At 37.7% G+C, this 19,264-nt stretch overlaps 1 protein-coding gene across 4 annotated transcripts in view; it reads left to right on the forward strand.

The window, feature by feature from the left end:
• Positions 1–1,397: 1,397 nt before the first annotated feature.
• MINDY3 (MINDY lysine 48 deubiquitinase 3) overlaps positions 1,398–19,264 on the forward strand; it is an 80,091-nt gene continuing 62,224 nt past the window's right edge. The window contains exons 1-3 of one of the 4 annotated variants that reach the window (XM_040645372.1): positions 1,398–1,735; positions 13,863–13,942; positions 17,547–17,607. In XM_040645372.1, coding sequence (XP_040501306.1) covers positions 1,642–1,735; positions 13,863–13,942; positions 17,547–17,607 — 235 coding nt within the window. In that variant the 5' untranslated portion in view covers positions 1,398–1,641. The remainder of the gene's footprint in view (positions 1,736–13,862; positions 13,943–17,546; positions 17,608–19,264) is intronic. The other 3 variants (XM_040645370.1, XM_008692029.2, XM_040645371.1) reach the window with 3 other exon arrangements.

Here is a 19,264-nt window from a genome sequence, read left to right on the forward strand (position 1 = left end):
TTAATGGAAAGGAAAGAATTGTGACAAACACCTCTGAACTTAGAGGTCTGCCACTTCCATGCTCTCTGAACATAGACCCTTCTATGTCTTTCAGGAAGTGAATTAAACCTATAAATTGGAAGCCACCAAGAAAACATTAGATATTTAACTGAAGCAGTCAGTACTACTTCCCCTGATCCCTCACGTGCTGAAAGGCAATGAATTTTTAAATTCCAGTAAAGGCAAGTATCATTCCTTCTACTAACACTTATGGATCCAGCAATGTTCAATGCTCCATACTAGGTACTATGAATAAGACAAGTCCTTAACTTCCATAAATTTATATGCCAGGAGAGTAATTCCTTGCAAGTACCAGGATGAAGGTAACTGTCATAAGCAAGTTACAGAAAAGTTACCACGAAAATTTCAGAAGCTAGAATTTTTACTTCCAATTGTAACTATTGGAGTCAGCTTTATTACAAAATTGCATTTACACTATGTCTTCAAGAATGGGTAAGGTCTGCTTTGCAAAAATAGGGTAAAGAGAATTCGAAAAGGAATAAAAATTAGGACGACTATAGATACGATTCAGGCACTTTGAACAAGTCCTTTTAACTACAGCTAAGATTGTTGAAGTCAGAAATAAAGTATAAATTAACAAGCCCCCTTATTTGCAACCTATAAGGAACCCATCAGATTTTGCCCTTTTGTTGTAATTTCAAAGGTTAGCCAATATGTTCTCTTCTTTTTAAGCAACACAAATACAAGTTTTTACACAAACTAAATTCCACTGAATGCTTGTCAATGACTAAAACCTGGACTTCAGTTCAGGTGTTGTGCACACAAGAGGGTAATGCTCTGATGAAAATACTCTACCATTTCCAGAAAGGCTGCTTTGATCTGTTTCCCTATAAATAGTTTGTAATTCTGCATTACATCCGGTAGAGATATTTCTAATGCACGTTACACCACACCCTTCGGTTATGTACATAACAGTTGGTTGGACTTTATATGATTTATCGAAGCATACAGGCTGACAGCGTTCAAATTATTGGTGGCTCTCCACACAGACACGGATGTTTCCTCGCTGAAACTCAACCATCGTCTTGGAGTTATAGTTCAGTGTAACAAATATTACACATTTTGAAGAACAGGCTATGTTCCAGGCCCTAAAGCTTGGGCCTCAGAGCCTACAGCTAAGACCAGGGCAGTGCGCGGAGGGAGGTGTTTCTGGACGGTAAAAACATGCCAACGCCCAGGGAACGCGGCGCGCCTGTCAGTACAAAAGCTACCACCCCACCTAAGGACGCTGTTGAGCTCAGGAAGGCTGGCTGCCTCCAGAGAGGGCCGAAGCTCTTCCTGCCCCCCACTTCCGCTTCCGGGGAGGCGACTCCCGGGCCCTCTGGGCGTGGGGGGCGGTAGCTAAAGGGGAGCCGGAAGTGGCCCGGCATTTCCGGTACGGGAAACTCCTTGCTGCCGCTCCCGGCTGGCTTGACAGGCGCGGTCTCTGCAAGTAGATCTCTCTCCTTTCGTCTTCCTCGCGTCCAACCCCCGAGCTCTTTTGCCGCTGCCGTCCCGCAACTCCGGTCTCCGAAGGCGCCCCTTCCCCATGTTCCGGGGCAGGAGTCCTGAAAGCGAAGACCCGCTCGCCGGTACCCCATCATGTCCGAACTGACTAAAGAGCTGATGGAGCTGGTGTGGGGCACCAAGAGCAGCCCCGGTCTCTCTGACACCATCTTCTGCCGCTGGACGCAAGGTACCCTGGCTGGGCTCTGACTTCCAGCCGCTTCCTTTGCCCTGTGAGAGGCTAGCTGTGACGCCTCTGGCGCCACATCCCCCTGGTTTGACCCGCACTCTGTCCCATTTACGCTGCTCAGCTCTGAAGCTGGACTTTCTAGAAACGCCCGGCCTGCCTTGCGGGGAGTGGTTGAGTAGGAGAATGGTTACAGCTGAATGGTTACACTAAAGCCCCGAAGCGCCTCTGCCACTCCTTGGGCTGCCCTCCGGCTGGGGAGCAGGGGTGGTTGGTGGGCTGCCGTGTGTGACACTGAGGGTGTCCCTGTGCCCCGGTGTCAGTTTCTCAGGAAGTGTTGTGGCCCCCTGAATCTTTACCCCCTCCCCCAACAAGGCTTCATGATATTGGTATTTGGTTTAATTTTGGAGAGAGCGAAGAAAACAGAAAAGTCAAAGTGGCTAATTCCAGAAAGCAGCTCTGTTGTTTGTATTTTAATTATGTGGTTAGACGTAGTACTCGGTGTATGAATATAGCGTTGCTTGCTATCAGGGGCTCTCTTGACCCAAAGTATCCCGGGTTTTGAGATGGTTTAGTATCTGTTACAGTTAAAAGGAATGTGGATCATAGCACTTCCTGTGCTGGTCTAATTATCCAGACAGGATTTTGAGTTATGTAAGAAGTTTTATTAATACAAATACTAATGAAATAAAAATTATCATTTATTGAATTTCTGCTCTGTGCCGGGCCCTGCGTTAGTACTTTATGCTAGTAATTATCTGTAATTCTGAAATTAAAATACTACGTTGCACACTACTTAAGGTGACTTAAAGACTGGTGAAGTGAGGTTAAGAGTCTTTGGAGTCAGAAGGATTGGCAATGTAGGTATGTAAAACCTCACAGGCCAGTAAATACTAGCTATTCATTCTTATTAAATCATTTATTTAGAAAATATCTGTTCTCAGAGGATTTGGGGCAATTTTAGCATAGTCCAAGTTCCTATCTCATAGTGTGTATTTTGTAACAAAAATTCAGTGTTTAGGTCAATCCCTTCCTCTCTCCCAGATATGCTTCATTTAAGAGCTGGTAAAATTAAGACTCATAATGTATTACAGTCAGCTTATTTAGTCCATCATTCTTGTTTTGCAGATGAGGAAAATGAGTGGTGGGGCCAAACCGGCCAAAGTTGCACAAATTGATAGAATGGAAGTGAATTACAAGTCTCTTAATTACTAATACAGCTCTGTTTTCACTATATTCCTTTGAGTTTCCAAACCTTAGTACATAATTAGTTTGGCTCTTTTTACACATTTTATTACGTCACTGAAGTAATATTTTCTGAATCTTGGGCACCTGCATTTGCAGATTTTAAAGCTTACTTTCTACTTTGACTTAATTTATCCTAATAGTGAACAGCCCAGAAGTATACACGGCTGTGAAGGATTAAGAAAAATTTTACTCCCCGTGTAATTAGTTACCCTAATTAAGCATTTACAACATAGAGTAAGATAGTATTCAGCCTTGTTTATGTTAATCCTGTGATGCAGATTCCAGGAGAATTCAGAGGCCATTCTAATAATGATTAAGAGAAGGCTTTGGAACAGGTGTGCTTTGGTCCCAGATCCAAGTTATTTAATTTAGTTTAGGCCCAGTTTCCTTCTCTGTAAAATGTAGATAATAGTAGTGTCAACCTTATGGGGTCGTTGTGAGGATTGAAGACATGTATAAGTCCATTGAGGCACTTAGCACGATATCTGACATACAGTAAACACTCAGACAATGGAAGTTATTAAGACTTAATTGGAAAAGCATTTAATTGTAGGCTAAGCCTAAGATCACTCTCTAGCCATGACCTAACAATTACAAGAAATTGTTTATTCGATGAATAATCATTATTTTTTACTTTTATTTTTTTATCAAAGCATAGAGGATACATGATAATCATTATTTAAATAAAATACAGTTTTATAATGACATTAGAGAATGCTGTGCCAAGAAGTTCCTTAAAAAGATTCATTCACTGCCATTTAAAAATAAAGGATTTTTTTTTCTTTTTAGAGTATGTTTATATTGTGGATATATAATTTTTCGTGGTCTTACATTGATTAAGATTTTCAGATGACCAAATATGTATTTTTAAGTTACCACGTCTGAATCAGAGGGAGGTTGTTATTGGCTTTGCGATGTTAACTGTCCTATTCATTTATTCATTGAGAGGCAGAAATCACTGCTAACGATTGCGTTAGCAGTCTTTGGGGACTATGAGAAGAGGCACAAGACACTGCTTTGCTGCACTTGCCTTACAGCATTTGTAATGTGACACCAGCTTTGGCTCTATTTCCTAGTCTGTAACTGTGCTTTGACAACTGTAACCTTATGAGTTTTTTGGAAGCAAGTTAAAAGTGTAAGATGTTTAGGGTAAATATTTGTAAAATTATGTTTAGGCATATTCCATTTATGAACCCATATCGATCACATTAAAATTCTTTTTGATACATTAAAGCAAGCTGCAGGAGTTGCTGCAGCACAGAGTTGGGGTTTTTTCCTTAATTGATGTGGCAGTTTCAGATAATACGTGAAATCAGTGAGCCACAGAAGTGGCATATAGTTGTTTTAATTCATTTGGCGGTTTTAGATAATTCTCTTCTCCAATTCCTTTTTCTTTGGGGGAAAAAATAGGGTTTTGTGGGGTTTTGGTTTGGGTTTTTTTTGTTTTGTTTTGTTTTTTGTGGATTTTTTTTGCCAGTTTTTCTTTGAAAGACAGCAAGTCACATAATTTAAAGATTTGCAGTTGTTATTTTTTAACTTGGAAATTGAGTCTCTACTCCTGCCTCCTTCCCTCCTGCTCAATTGCCTGTGATCATTTTTTAAGAAAAGTGTATATTTTCTACCTCTTATTCAGAAGCACCATTTATCCTCCTTGCCCCTTTTCCTACCAACTACAGCAGTGTTCCAGGCCTCTGCAGGTTAGACTGGGTAGGCAGGATGGGAAGGAAGACAAATAATAAGCGTAGCACAAATGAAATACATGTAGTAGTTAGAAGTTAAGGAAATAAGGAGTTATGGAATGGGGTGGCGTGGCTAGGCCTTATTTTAAGATGAGATTTGGGCAAACACTGGAAGCAACGGAGTTAGTTATGCACTTATCTGAAGAGTTTTCCCAGCAGACAGAATAGCCATTATAAAAGACTTGATGCAGAATATTCCTTCCTGGCTTTTTGTTCAAGGAGCAGGAAGGAGACTAGTTCAGCTGAAGAGGGAATGAGGGAGAGAAATAAAAGGTGATGTAAGAAATAATTTTCATACAATGACCAGTAAAGCCTTATAGGCCATGGTAAGGATTTTGACATTTATTCTGAATGAAATGAGAGGTCATTGCAAGGTTTGGAGCAGAGAAGAGAAGGGACATGACAAATTTTTAAAGGACTGATCTGACAGCTGTGTTTGAGGATAGACTGTAATAGCTTGAATGAGACAGCAAGATCAAATGAGAGACATTTCCAGTAATCCGGGATAGTAGCACTGGGGATGGTAGCAAGTGGTGCGATGGACCATCTCCCAGCAGAACCAAAATAAAAGTCATCTAGGTCTGACAGGAGTAAGTATAAATCTTATTATAAATGAAAGCATTTTGACTTATTGGGAATTTCTGTTTTCTTTTCAGTATTGATCATCTAGTTCAGTGTTTAGCAAACTTTTTGTGTAAAAGAATCAGCTGCATTTATTGTTTCTGTCTCAATACTTATCTCTGCCATTGCAGCAAAAGCAGCCCTAGATAATATAGGTATGGCTGTGTTCCAAAACTGCATTTACAGAAACGGGTCAACCCCTGATCTAGATGATAAGTTCTGAGAAACTACTTTTTTCCCTTTTCCCCCCTTTCCCCTAAGCTTTAAGTTATTTTATTGTTTAACCTGTAAGATTAACCCAAGAGGGAGAAACACAATTCTATTTATACCTGTTCATTGTTTTGGGGGTGCTCCTGGGGGTGAATGGGGAATGGAGCTGTAGTTGGCTGAAATTAGAGTTTGGACTTTTGGTATAGGACAATTTCTGTTATGTAACATGAAAAAAAAATAAAATTTAACAAACGACTTATGATAAGTGAGGGATTGGTTAAAATATAAGTATCAAATGTATTTATAAGTTAATACATTTATTATAATATGATTTAACATTTTACCAAAGTAATAAAATGATAAGCTAGTATTATTATTGTTATTATGGAGAGAGGGCGAGCGAGCATGCGCAAGCAGGGGAGGAGCAGAGGGAGTGAGAATTTTTAGCGGGCTCCCAGCCCAGTGCAGAACCCGACATGGGGCTCTTCTCATGACTCTGAGATCATGACCTGAGCTGAAGCCAAGAGTCAGATGCTTAACTGACTGAGCCACCCAGGCGCCCTGATACACCATTATTAAGGATAGATACTCCTTTCTCCAAACTACCTGAATCATGTCACCTAAGATCCAATTCTTTTAAATTTAAAATTTGTAAGCTTATATTGACAAAGTTAATTTCTGGTGCTTTGAATACATAATGTGTTTTTTAGTTCAAAGTATCTATCATAATATCTTACATTGCATTATGCTTTACAGTTTCTGGAAGTCTTATTTAATCCTTGCAACAACCCTGAGAGATAGCAAAGGATAAATGTAGTTTTCCTCATTTTTATAGGGGAGGAAACTATGGCACATTTCAGGTTTGACTCAGCCAATATCAATGAGTTTGTAATGACAAACCAAGTCTTTCCCATGGGCTTTTGTTTACTTGGGAGCCTAGAATTATGGAGGCAGAAGTTAAAAAACTGATTTGAATAACATATATATGCATAGTAAGTCATATGAAAGTAAAAGATTGGAAAATTACAAAGAAGTCGTGGCTCAGGTTTAAATTAGTTATGAGCTATAAAACTGAAAGATTTCTATGTAGTACTGCGGAATGTGATACAAAATTATATATTTAGGATCAGTGCTTTAGATGGCTAATTTCAGATCTAATCAGAAAAAAACATTTTGTGAGAAGATAATTCCTTTTAAAAGTAGGAAATAATTTGGATATAAGAATACAAGAGAAGGGGCGCCTGGGTGGCACAGCGGTTAAGCGTCTGCCTTTGGCTCAGGGTGTGATCCCGGCGTTATGGGATCGAGCCCCACATCAGGCTCTTCTGCTAGAGCCTGCTTCTTCCACTCTCCCTGCTTGTGTTCCCTCTCTCACTGGCTGTCTCTATCTCTGTCAAATAAATAAGTAAAATCTTAAAAAAAAAAAAAAAAAAGAATACAAGAGAAATAACTGTATATCCTAAAAAATTTAAACTCAAGTGAAACCTTACTATAAAGAGAGAAGCCTACTTAGCCTAGTCCTGTTTTAGCATAGAATGCTTAATTTACGTTTAGTTGACTTTATTTCATTATATTTATTTCATTATAGCTTTTGTTCATTATCAGCACACTCAAACATGTATACCGTAATTAAACAATTTGGAGTACAGCAGATCTGCCTAGAAGTCTCTCCATGGGATTTTTAAACCTAATATATAAAAGCAACTCTCTGTAGTTCATTTCAGCAATAAGCCCCCCCATGGATCTTGAAAACTGCATTACATAATTAGTAATTTTAAGGAAGGTAAGAATTCATTACTGATTCATGTTTATTACATACGCCAACTGCTTGATAGATTCTAGTTTTCCTTCTGCCCTTAGACCAACATCAGTGATCCTTTCCTTATTTCCAATAGGAACAGAACTGGACGGAGTGGGGGGCCTCTTGGCTTCATCTCTTGTTCCTAGGTTAGACCTCAGATTTGGTTGTCTTGACGTGATAACCAGCACCCTTAGATCTCATTTGTCCTTATTTAATTTGTCCTGTGCGTCGTACCTATTTCTCATCCTCCATATAGCCTGTCTTCTATTTTGTTTCTCCCAGGCTGCTGCATATCGATGGAGAAAATTGTGGTCAGCATCAGTACAAATGTAGTCATCAAACCTTAGCCGAACCCTCAGCATTTCTCTCAGTTCTTTATCTTGTCAGCTTTTCTTAATGTTTTTTAGAATTAACATTCTCCTCAGTTCTCTCTCTCTCTCTCTCTCATTCCCCTCATTCTTATTCAGTAATATCACTTCCTTTTTGCCTATATCTTTAATTTAGAAGTCTCCTAAGATTCACTTCTTCTGCTAGGCCAATGGCTTCCAAGTTTTTTTTTAACTTGGGGCCCCATTATACTCTGAGAAGTTATTAAGGACTTCAATATGAAAAATAAAATTAATGAGACCTGAGGCATTGTTTTACGTTTCTCTGAGTCTCTCTAATGTCTGCTCATTAGAAGACAGCTGAATCCTCACATTTTCCTCTCTGTTCAGTCTATTGCAGTATGTTGTTAAAAAGTGTATGCAGAAAATCCAGCCTCACAAAGATTGTAATTGGTAAGGTAGGAGTCATACAACGGCCTTTTTAGGCAATTGTGGATATTCATCTTTGATACTACACCAGAACTTGACAGGTGGTAGTTTCTTAGAGGTTATTCACAATATGGAATCTGAAAGCACACGAGTGAATTTTTTGTATTGTTAAATTGAAAACTGTTGGTTTGTCTTGTACTTTGAATGGATCTTTACCTGTGCATTCATTTCTAACAGCACTCATCAGTCATTTGAAAGTTATTGGTCCACCGGTTTTTTCAGACATTCCAAATGATAACACATTTCATTCTACAATATCAGAAGTCACATTTATTACTATCACCACTGATCTCATTAGAAAAATATCTAAGAATTGAGATGTTGTCAAGTTCACAGTGGTAGATGCAGGTTTTCCAAAATTTTAGTAACTGCTTGAAAGCCTGAAATTTTGTCACTCGTGAATATAACTATCAGTTATCTTTCTTGAAATACCAGGCTCACTTCATTCACTTCCGAGAGGGGGTTTGCCACATACCCAAGTATGAATAATCATAGTTCGTCAGTAGCTCTTCAGAATAAAAACAGTACTCTACAAAAAAGTACTTCCAGCTTGCAATTCAGAAAATTACACACGTGCTTTTCTTGAGACAAAGATCAGTCATCATCCAGGTATGTAGCACAGGTGCTTTATGGATAGTTTCCATTTTATCAAAAAGACACTTTATTCAAGGTCAAGATGTAATAAAATTAGCATCAGTGAGGGCATTCTTTAAATTGGCTTTTTTGTGTGTGTTTGAGAGAGGGTGGTTTTGTTTACTAGGATGGTAACTGCTAGTACAGTTTAATGACCCTGCCTTTGTGTATGCTAAGACCCCAGCAATCACACCTACTATTGTTTTTGTATGGCTATGAATGTCAACACAGTGTAAAGAGCAAATAATGTCTTAGTGTCCTTATGCGAATTATTTTTACCCTTAGTAGATCCCCTGAGAGAGTCTCAGACCACACTTTGAGAACCTCTCTTTATCCAGTCCTGTCCCCCGCCCCACCACACCACAACTCTTTCAAGACCTAGAGTCTTTAAACTTCCTCTTTCCCATGTAATCACTCTTTTCCTGTTTTTAAACTCATGCCCTTCAGTCTATATAAATAATAATTCTTTATCCAGCTACCCTTCAAGTTGCCATATTTTCCCCCTTCATTTGTTTAACAAGTAGTTTGCATTTACTCTTTCTCCTTGTATTCTGAATCACACCTCAACCCTTTAAAATTTGCTTACTCTCTCCAGTGCTCTAAATATCTTTTTTTGTGTGTGTGTTCCCACTGATGTGCTTAATCCAGTGTTTTAATTTATGTGTTTACTCTCCTCTGCAGCATTTGTAGCAAGTGACTCCTCTTTGCTTCCTGGAGGACTTCATTGTGTTTTTCTCTTACCTTTCCAGTCTTTGCCCATCTTCACTGGCTCAGCCTCTGCTTACTTTTTAATGTTCCCAGCTCCATTATTTTTGTTTTACATATTCTCATTTACTTTGACTGCCAATGCTGAGGATGTTTCAAATTGCTGTGTTGAATCTTTTTTTTTTTTTTTAAAGATTTTATTTATTTAACAGAGAGAGACAGCCAGCGAGAGAGGGGACACAGGCAGGGGGAGTGGGAGAGGAAGAAGCAGGCTCTCAGCGGAGGAGCGCGATGTGCGGCTCGAACCCAGAACGCTGGGATCACGCCCTGAGCCGAAGGCAGACGCCTAACCACTGCGGTACCCAGGCGCCCCTGCTGTGTTGAATCTTAATCCCTGTCCTGAGTTCCAGACCCATATTTCCTCACTCGTAAGAAATGTTGCCAAATGAGGGTGTCTGAGTGGCTCAGTCAGTTAAGCTTCTGCCTTCGCGTCAGGTCATCATCTCAGGGTCCTGAGATCAAGCCCTGCGCCGGGCTCTTCACTTAGCGGCAAATCTGCTTCTCCTTCTCCCTCTGTGATATCTCTCACTTTCACTTTCTCTCAAATAAGTAAATAAAATCTTAAATAAATAAGTATTGCCAAATGGTTATCTCACAACTGAACTTGGCATACCTAGAAACAGACTCCTCCATTATCTTTCCTTGCAACAGATCAAAAAAGCGTTTATTGAGCATTAACTGTACAATATACTGGAAAACAGTGGTCAGAACAGGCACGATACCCGTAAGGCAAATAATAAACAAGTAAACAAGCAATAATGTACTTAACACAGATTATGAAATGTACTGGTTGTGCTGGGCGATGGTAGGAGAGATCTCCTTAAATAGATTTATCAGGGAATATCTCTGAGAAGTTAACACCTAAAATGAGTCCTTAAGAATGAGAAGGATTCAGGTTTCTGAAGAGAGAAGGGGAAATGCATGTAAAAAGGAACAGCAAACACTAGGGCTTAAGTAAATACCTTGTGATGTTCTAAAGTCACTGTAGATGGGGAAGAGGAGAGGGAACCAAGGGAATGTGGGTTTGATAGATCACGGTGTCTTTTAAGGCCATGAAAAAGAATTTGGCTTCCATCCTAATTGCCATGAGAAGCCACTGAAATGTATTCAGCAGGCTATGACAAAATCTGATTTCCAAGTCTACAATAGTCCTCTGGTAACTCTATCGTGATCAAATAAGGATGAGGGCGGGGTAAGTGGGGAGGAATGGGGACATCTCGTTGGAAGCTCTTAACAGGACTCTAGAAGAGATGACAGTGGTTTGAACCTCAGGGTAGACCAGACATGAGATAGAAATGGACAGATAGAAATCATGTTTTAGGGTCTTGAACCATGAGGATCTTGCCTTAAGATGACAAAGAAAGGGTTAGCAAGTGTTTCAAGTGCAGGCACAGTACGTTCAGAGGGTAAGAAACCTGACAGAAGATGGCTGTTTGAGGACCTGAAAGATGCTCAGCATGCCTCAAGTCCAAGAGCAAGAGCGGCAAAGAACGAGGTAGGAGACTGAGGTCGAAATCAGATCGTGCAGGACCGTGTTAAGAAAACTAAACTCTGTTTATGTCTGGAATTGTAATCTGGGCTCTACTTGAGAATTCTCTGATTATAACCAGGAATAGAAATCTTAAGAGTAGATGAGTTACCCAAGGAGAATGTATGGAATGCAAAGAACATATCCTAAAGCCAAGACATGAGGAACATTAGCGCTGAAGAGGAGTTGACTGAGGGGACTGAGAAGAAACTGAAAAGGAAAATTTGCAAAGAGATGGACCAGTAAAGCCAAGTGGCAAAGGTTTTTCAGAAGAAGTCCACGGTCAGCATTTCAAATGATTCTCTGGAGAGTAAATAAGGGAAGACTTGAAAAATCGCCAGTACTGGTCATTGATGGACTTGGTGAGAATGAATGTGGTGCAGTCAATAGTTGAAAACCAAATTTTGAGGCTTGAATCAATTGTGAGGTAAGGAGATTGAGAGAATGCATATAGTAGACAACTAGGTGGGCTTTGAGAGGGTGGTGTTTGAAGTTTTGGTGGTTTTTTTTTTTTTTTAATGGTCAACTGCATGTTTTAAATTTAGGCTTTACTTTTTTAGAGCAGTTTTAGGTTTACAGCGTAACTGGGGAAGCTACAGAGATTTCTCATATACCTCCTGCTCCCACAGCATGCATAGGCTCCCCTCTTGTCATTACGCCCCCACCAGGGTAGAATTTTTGTTAATTGATGAACCTGCACTGACACATCATTATCACCCAAGGTCCATAGTTTACAGCTCACTCTTGGTGTTGTACATTCTCTGGGTTTGGACAAATGTATAATGACATTTAACCATCAATATGGTTTCACAGTATTTTCAGTGCCCTAAAAATCCTCTGCTTTGTGTACTCATCCTTCTTCCCTTTCTCCCTCCACCAATGCCTGGAAACCACTCATCTTTTTATGGTCTTCATAGTTTTGCCTTTCCCTGGATATACAATAGTTGGAATCATACAGTATGTAGCCTTTTCCAGTTGGTTACATCATTGGGTAATATGCACTTAAATTTCCTCCATGTCTTTTCATGGCTCGTAAGCTCATTTATTTTTTAGTGCTGAATTATATTTTGTTGTCTGGATGTATCGCAGTTCGTTTACCCTCTCATTAACTTATTGAAGGACAGCTTAGTTGCTTCCAGATATTAGCAGTTATGAATAAAGGAGCTGTAAACATCTGTGTGCAGGTTTTTGTGTTGACATAAGTTTTCAACTCTTTACTCAAAGAACTTTGGATGGATTCTTAAGGGTGATTTTTTTTTTTTTTAATATGTGAGAAACCTGTTTAAGTACTGTTTGAAAGAGAGGGATTGAAAGGTTAAGAGAGCAGAGGTGGGATGGAATGGGATCCTCTACGCTGTTTCTTATCTCAGTTGCTATCAGCTGGTGTCTCAAGCTAGAAACTTCAGAGTCTGCTCTCATTTCTTTGCCCCACTTGCACATGCTTATCAAATCTTAATTTTTACCTAAGAAATACTACTTAGATACAGTTTCTCCTCTCCATACTAATGTCAATTTTATTAGGTGGATAGCATCTCTATATGGCTGTTGAAACAGTCTCGTCCCCATTCTGTTCCCTTAAAAAAAAAAAAAAAAACAGTGTGATCATATTACAGTTTAGTTAGTACTTGTCATGGTCTGGCCCTTCCCAGTATTAACCTCTTGTCAGCTTTCCCTCCTCCCATTTACCATTTCCCCCATCCTACCCCCATACTACCCTTAAGCAACGTTAAATTTCCCCCTGCCCCGTAAACTTGTCCTGTTTTTACCAAACCTTTTTCCTTTAATAAAGGTAAGTGTTCTTTACCTGAAAATCATTCCTCATCCTCACAAATTCCTATTCAAGATCAGCCTCGAAGTCACCTGTTGTGACTTAACTCAGGCAAAGTAAATCATTCCTTTCTGTATCCATAATATTGTCTTCCTACTTCTGTTTTAACATTTATTTATTATTTGTTCATATGTCCATGTTCACCTGTACTGTTGGCTCCCGCAGACCAGGGACTTCATCCTTCGTGCATACATCCTAGATGGCTTGCTGTAGTATCTTACGTTCATTAAGTGTTGGTGGGATGAATGACTGCACTACAACCATTAGTGAAACTTTACATATTCCTAGCATGTTGGAATTGGAAAAGACCATTTACACAGAGACCTAGGGAGGCGGAATGATTGCCCAGCCTTGATACAGACAGTAACTCAGTCCTCTGGACTTCTGGCCCTATGCTGTCTGTAGGAACGTCTACTAGTTGCTCTCAGTCAGTGCTGGTTGGTTAATAGTGAAATTGAGATAGAGCTAGTACGAGCACATTCACTGTCTCTGATGCCTTTAATTTTTAGCTTATAGAATGTGACTCAAAGATTTGAATGGAAAAAGATTCTAGATGGAAAGGATCCTAAAAATTGTGTTTGAATTCAGTAGCTAGACTAGTCTTTCTTCAAATAAATTAATTTAGTGTTCTTTTACTAAGGTCCACACTTTATCCACTCAGTCCACTTAGAGGGATCCCTAGGTGCAGATTTCGTGTGTGAATGCATGAGTGTGTTTGTGTGCTTACGTGCATTTGGGGCACAGGGTGGGAGCATAGGCTCCAGATCTTTTTTCAGAGGGTTTCTTGATCCCCCAAAAAGTTAAGAACCACTGTGCCTGAATAACTTGGAGATATTTTGCCTTTGTAATAAGTGACCTTTCTCAAAGCAAAGTACATTAAAAATTCTTTGGGCTGCTGTTTGAATTACCTTTTTAATCTTTGCTACTTGCTTTCATTTTTAGGGTTTGTGTTTAGTGAATCAGAGGGATCTGCATTAGAACAGTTTGAAGGTGGCCCCTGTGCTGTTATTGCACCTGTTCAGGTAACATAGACTACTTTACCAACTCCTTAGAGGGACATGTTCATACGTTTCATACTTTTCGTTTTCTAATATCTGTATGTAATGAGACATGATCAGTTATCTCTTAACTTTTGTTCATGTAAATTGCTATAAATATCCAAAATAAAAAATGAATTCAGAACATGGGCAGGTTATGCAACGATAGCCTTTGGACTGTCTTTATTTTCAAGAAGACATAACAGGTGTTCCCTGACCTTCAGAAAATGAGGAATTAATGATGATGACATCTTTCTAATATAGTGATCCTGTCAAGTCATAATGTTTTATGCTATTGTTAGGTATATCATAGCAATAGTATTCTTTTCATTTGTTCTTTCTGTAAAAATGACTTTCCTACAAAGTTGAAGATGAGTAATATTTTCATGCTCCTAAAACCTTATACATTTTTAAAATAAACTGTATTTACAGTTTTAGGCTGTTGGCTTTTAAAATAAAATTAGTAATAACTGACTTCAAACAGAATTTCCAAAATTAAAAAAAAAAAAGGTTTTTTTCTTTGGGCAAGATAGTGTTAATCTAAATATATATATATACACACACACACATATATATATATATGTGTGTATATATATATGATTTTGAATCCTAATGTATTGTTTGAATTTCAAAGGCTGATTTGCTGCAAATGTTACATTGTTAAAACCACGAATTGAATTTTCAGTTTACTGTAATACTTTAAATGTCTTGAATAGCAGTGTCACTTCACAACTGTTCTAAGAAAAGCTGGAATTTATTATGTTCTAATCACGTTTTGAAAATACGTATTTAATGTGATATTTATTATTCATTGGGCATAAGGAACACATTCCTGAACTGTTAGCTGCAAATTAAATTTGTCTCTCAAGCCTTATACTCTACATTATTAAATTAAAAATTAATATCTGAAGGAAGCAAAAAAAAATCTCCTTTCATGACTGATTCCAAAATATATCCTTTATAGGTCATCGTTTTATTTCTTTAAAGGGTAAAATTGATTTTTTTTCGCATTGTAGAATTATAAAAATTAAGGAAAATTTGAATGTTTGAACGTTGCCTGGGAGTAACTGAATATAAAGAATAAAATTTAATTGTAAATTAGTATTAGAGTTGTTATACTGTTATGCTGAGGGCAGATTTTGGTTGCTCGCAGAATCTTATTATCTGAATTTGAAGATTCCTTGTCCTATCTGTATTTAAATTATATTAACACTGCTCCTCCTGGGTTTTTACTAAAAGTCTGTGAATGTAGTTAACAAGGTATACCACAGGAGTTCCACTTTATAAAATTCAGTAGATTTCCACAATGATAGCTATTTTTTCAAGGGATAATTGTAATGTTCAAAGCCCTCTTGTATCTTTGAGGTAGTAATTTGATTTCATAGTCACAGAAATCTTTTCAATCATAGAAGAATTCTGTGGGGTTTTTTTAATATTTCCCTGTAAAAGTTAAAACAACCATTAGGCCTAATGAAAGGAAATGAGCAAGTCTAGATATTAAAACTTTTTAAACTATAAAAATTAGAACATGGTACTATTGCCAGAAGAATAGGCATATTATGGAACCCAGAGTTAATACAGGAGTAGACCACATTACATATAGCAATTTACCAAGAACTTATCACATACTACAAATCAATGAAAATCATTTAATGAATGTCACTGATATGACTGGTTGCCAATTTGAGGGGGAAAATGAATTTAGATCATCCGATACCATATACCAAATATGTTCTTGATATAATATGTAACCACAGAAAAACTGAAACTAATGTATTGTCAACACTAGAGAAAGGATGAGTTCCAGGCTCAGAAAAATTTTTGCAGTGAATATTAGCAGTAAGTGGATATTGTCTTTCTTATACAAAGAACTAGTACAAATTGGTTAGAAAACACTAAAACACCAGTGGTGAAATGATGTGTGTACAGTCATCACGGGTGGAATAATGAGAGGCAACCAGAGAATCAAGATGTTCGACCTCACTAGGAATCCAAAAGAGTACAGATAAAACTGTAGCTAGATTCTATTGCTTACTCTTTCTAATTTTTAATTATAAAATAATTGCCAGTGCATATACAGGTAGGATGATGCTGGCATATTCATACTGCCATATAGTACATTTGTACTTTGATTTGGGAAGGGATTTTACATTATAACAGGAACCCTAATGCAGATTTTTTTAATGAAATCATAGTACTTCTCAATAAGAAGTTTTTATATTTATAGTACTAAAAGTTATAAACCTAATATACTGTAATGTAGTTTACACATGAAATGATGTTTGAGTACATTTGGATAGCTCAATAGACATTTAGCGATTAAGAATTATAGTTATGAATCCTGTGGGAAAACAGAAAAATGGGAAACATAATCACATACCCATTATGCTTCTCACTTATAGTAAAAATTAAAACAGGTATGAAAGACTGGAAGGAAGTATATCAAAATACTACCAGCAGTCGTATTAGTGGTGAAATAATAGGTATCCCACCACACTTTTCCCAAATTTTGTAATGTGGTTATACTCCTCAATTTTATGGTTGTTGCTGTACTAGGGAAAAGTCAGAAGCACTTGATTATAATATCTGTAGATTTTACTTCTGTAAGAATGTTGTAGAATATTACTTCGTCTTCTGTTAAAATACTTTGAAGTGATTGCTTATTAGGTGGCAGGTACTGTGCTAAGTGCATTACTTAGATTACTTCATATAATCCTCACTGCAGCCTTTTAAAGTTTATGCTATTATTATTTTTAGTAAAGTAGTGGAACCAAGATGCATGCCTAGGTGTCTCTGACTAAAAGCAGTCCTCTTATCAACACACTACTGCTTTCAGACATGTAAGTGAGAAGCATCGAAGCAACGTTTTTCTTGGATCTGTCCCCTGGAGATTCAGATGCAACAGGTGGAGCAGAAGGGTCTTCATTTTTAATAAACAAGTCAGGTGACTAGGTTGAAAGTGGTCTCTAAACTGCACTTTGAGAAGGAAACACTGCTGAACTGCTTTCTATCAAATCATTAGTGTAACTCAGTTGACTCAAGGAAAGGTGAGAGATCAGTTTGTTTTTTCTTTTAAATCTTACAACTTTTTTTTAGTTAAATCAGGAAGTTGGAACTCGTAATAAAGTGAGGAGTCTTGTAGTGATGTTCTCATATCACAAATCAGAGCTAATAGAGCAGAACCACTTTTGTATTTTGATTTCTTTTCCCCCAAGGAGTCTAAAAGAAATGTAGACTTGATCATGTTTCTAGGGTCTTCACTTTGTGAATGAGCAATAAGTTTCTTTAATTTTCTGGTTATGTGTTTGTTATTTTGAATCAGTTGAGTCAATTCTTCCATTTGCCAGAAAATACGTATCATGAAAGAAGAATTTTTTGGATCTAGAATCAAGTTTATAGTAGTATATTCTGAATAATATGCTCAATTACTATTGAATGTGAAGGGAAACTATCTGAGATTTTTATAGTACTATTGAGTAGATCATAAAGGGGCACAACTTAGGGGCTTTTTTTTCCATTTGAAAATAAAAGAATAATGTAAGGTGTGTTTATAATGCATTCTAATAATTGTTGCTTTAATTGTGTAAAGGCATTTCTTTTGAAGAAGCTCCTGTTCTCTTCAGAGAAGTCTTCTTGGAGGGATTGCCCAGGTATGATAGTGGTCTTCTGTAAACTTTTCCTTCACCTTCTAATTTATAGGTGATCTATGCAGCTTTCATTGGCAATAGTTTAACAGAAATTATGTATCTTAAAAAGTAAACTACAAACGGGGTATCTTTTCTTGAGGCTTATTTTTTTTTTCAGTGTTTCAGAAAGTTTCATGAGCAGTGACTCCAAATTTAAATATGTGTATTCCCAAATTTGGTTTACCCAAGAGGTCTAAGACAGGATAATAGAACTAAGGGCAAAAACCTTTGGCCTCTCACTAAAAAGTGGTGCTGTTTCCCCGAACTGTTAAATGATAGCATACCATAAGGAATAGTCATTTGTGTTTGTTTTGTGTTACTTAGCTCTGAGCAAGAACTGAATTATCTATGTGTTCCTGCAACTTTTAGTACAGTGCCTTACACAATGCAGATAACACTGCAAGTATCTCTGGATTAAATTGCAAACGAGGCTGTCCTAGCTTCTGCAACATGATTAGGTCAGAGAGCTGTGTGGTGCTACCTGATAATAACAAACATTTGCATTCCACTTGACAGTTTACAAAGTCTTTCGTTCAATAAGTGAACAATTTCATGTGAACATCACAATAATTTCTGGAAGAATGCGAGATATATTATAGTCCTAGTTTGGTATATAAAGGCAAAACAGTTTCTGTTCCAAACCATACCCATAGAATCTTCTAGTGATTGTGAATTTAAGAGCTAACGTGTCACTCATGTATTTTTAATTAATTAATAGCGGAAATGCAAAGTAAATTGTGGTAGAGAAGAAACCAAGAGATACTATTGTTAATATCACTGTCTTATTGATAAAATTTATAGTATTATACAGATATATATTCACATTGATAAAATACATAGCATTGTCATAAATGTAAATGTCGTGGTTACAAAATGAATGACCTAATTCTTGCCTTTAAGAACTGCTAATCTAGTAAGAGAAGTAGATTCTCCTCATAGCATAGAATTTTACATAGGATGTGTACACATCGTATCCCTTTGAAAGTTTCAGGGGCAGCACTACTTTTGGAGAGCGATATTGCTTGGAAAGGAGACGTGGCTAAGGCTCAGGAAGAAATTGAGCATTTTTTCATTGCCCTTTTCTATAAAAGTCTGATGTTCACATCACTGCAGTATAATATCAGGAGCTTCTGTATTATGCAGCATGACTATGACGGCGTCTGCTAATGTAATGAATTGTGGTATTGTATGTGCTGACTGTGTGTTGTCTCATTATCCTTACCCCTGTGGGACAAGGAGATCAAAGACATTAGACTAACTCAGAAATGAGGAAAAAATAGAAGTCTCAGCAGGCCTCACACTGTGCCTGGTTCTGCAGTAAAGGAGACCTCATGGCTCCCGTGCTCCCCTTCGCAGCCCAAGGAAGGGGAGCGATCAGTACCAGCTTATTCCAAGTAACATGTCCTTTCTCCTAATGTTTATTAATTCTTCATTTTTCAGGATTCTTTTTCTAATTAATGGCAGTATTTAATAGTGATGACATATTAATCCTCAAGCACATTGTTGGTTTTTTTTTTAATGCAAGATTGTTTATTGGAGGGGAAGAATCCTCCACTTAAAATGCTTGATTTTCATTATTAAAACATTCTTAATATTGTTATCCATGACAGGATTTTTTCTT

This window comes from Ursus maritimus, unplaced genomic scaffold (assembly GCF_017311325.1).
Source record: "Ursus maritimus isolate PB19 unplaced genomic scaffold, ASM1731132v1 scaffold_31, whole genome shotgun sequence".
NCBI classification, from domain to species: domain Eukaryota; kingdom Metazoa; phylum Chordata; class Mammalia; order Carnivora; family Ursidae; genus Ursus; species Ursus maritimus.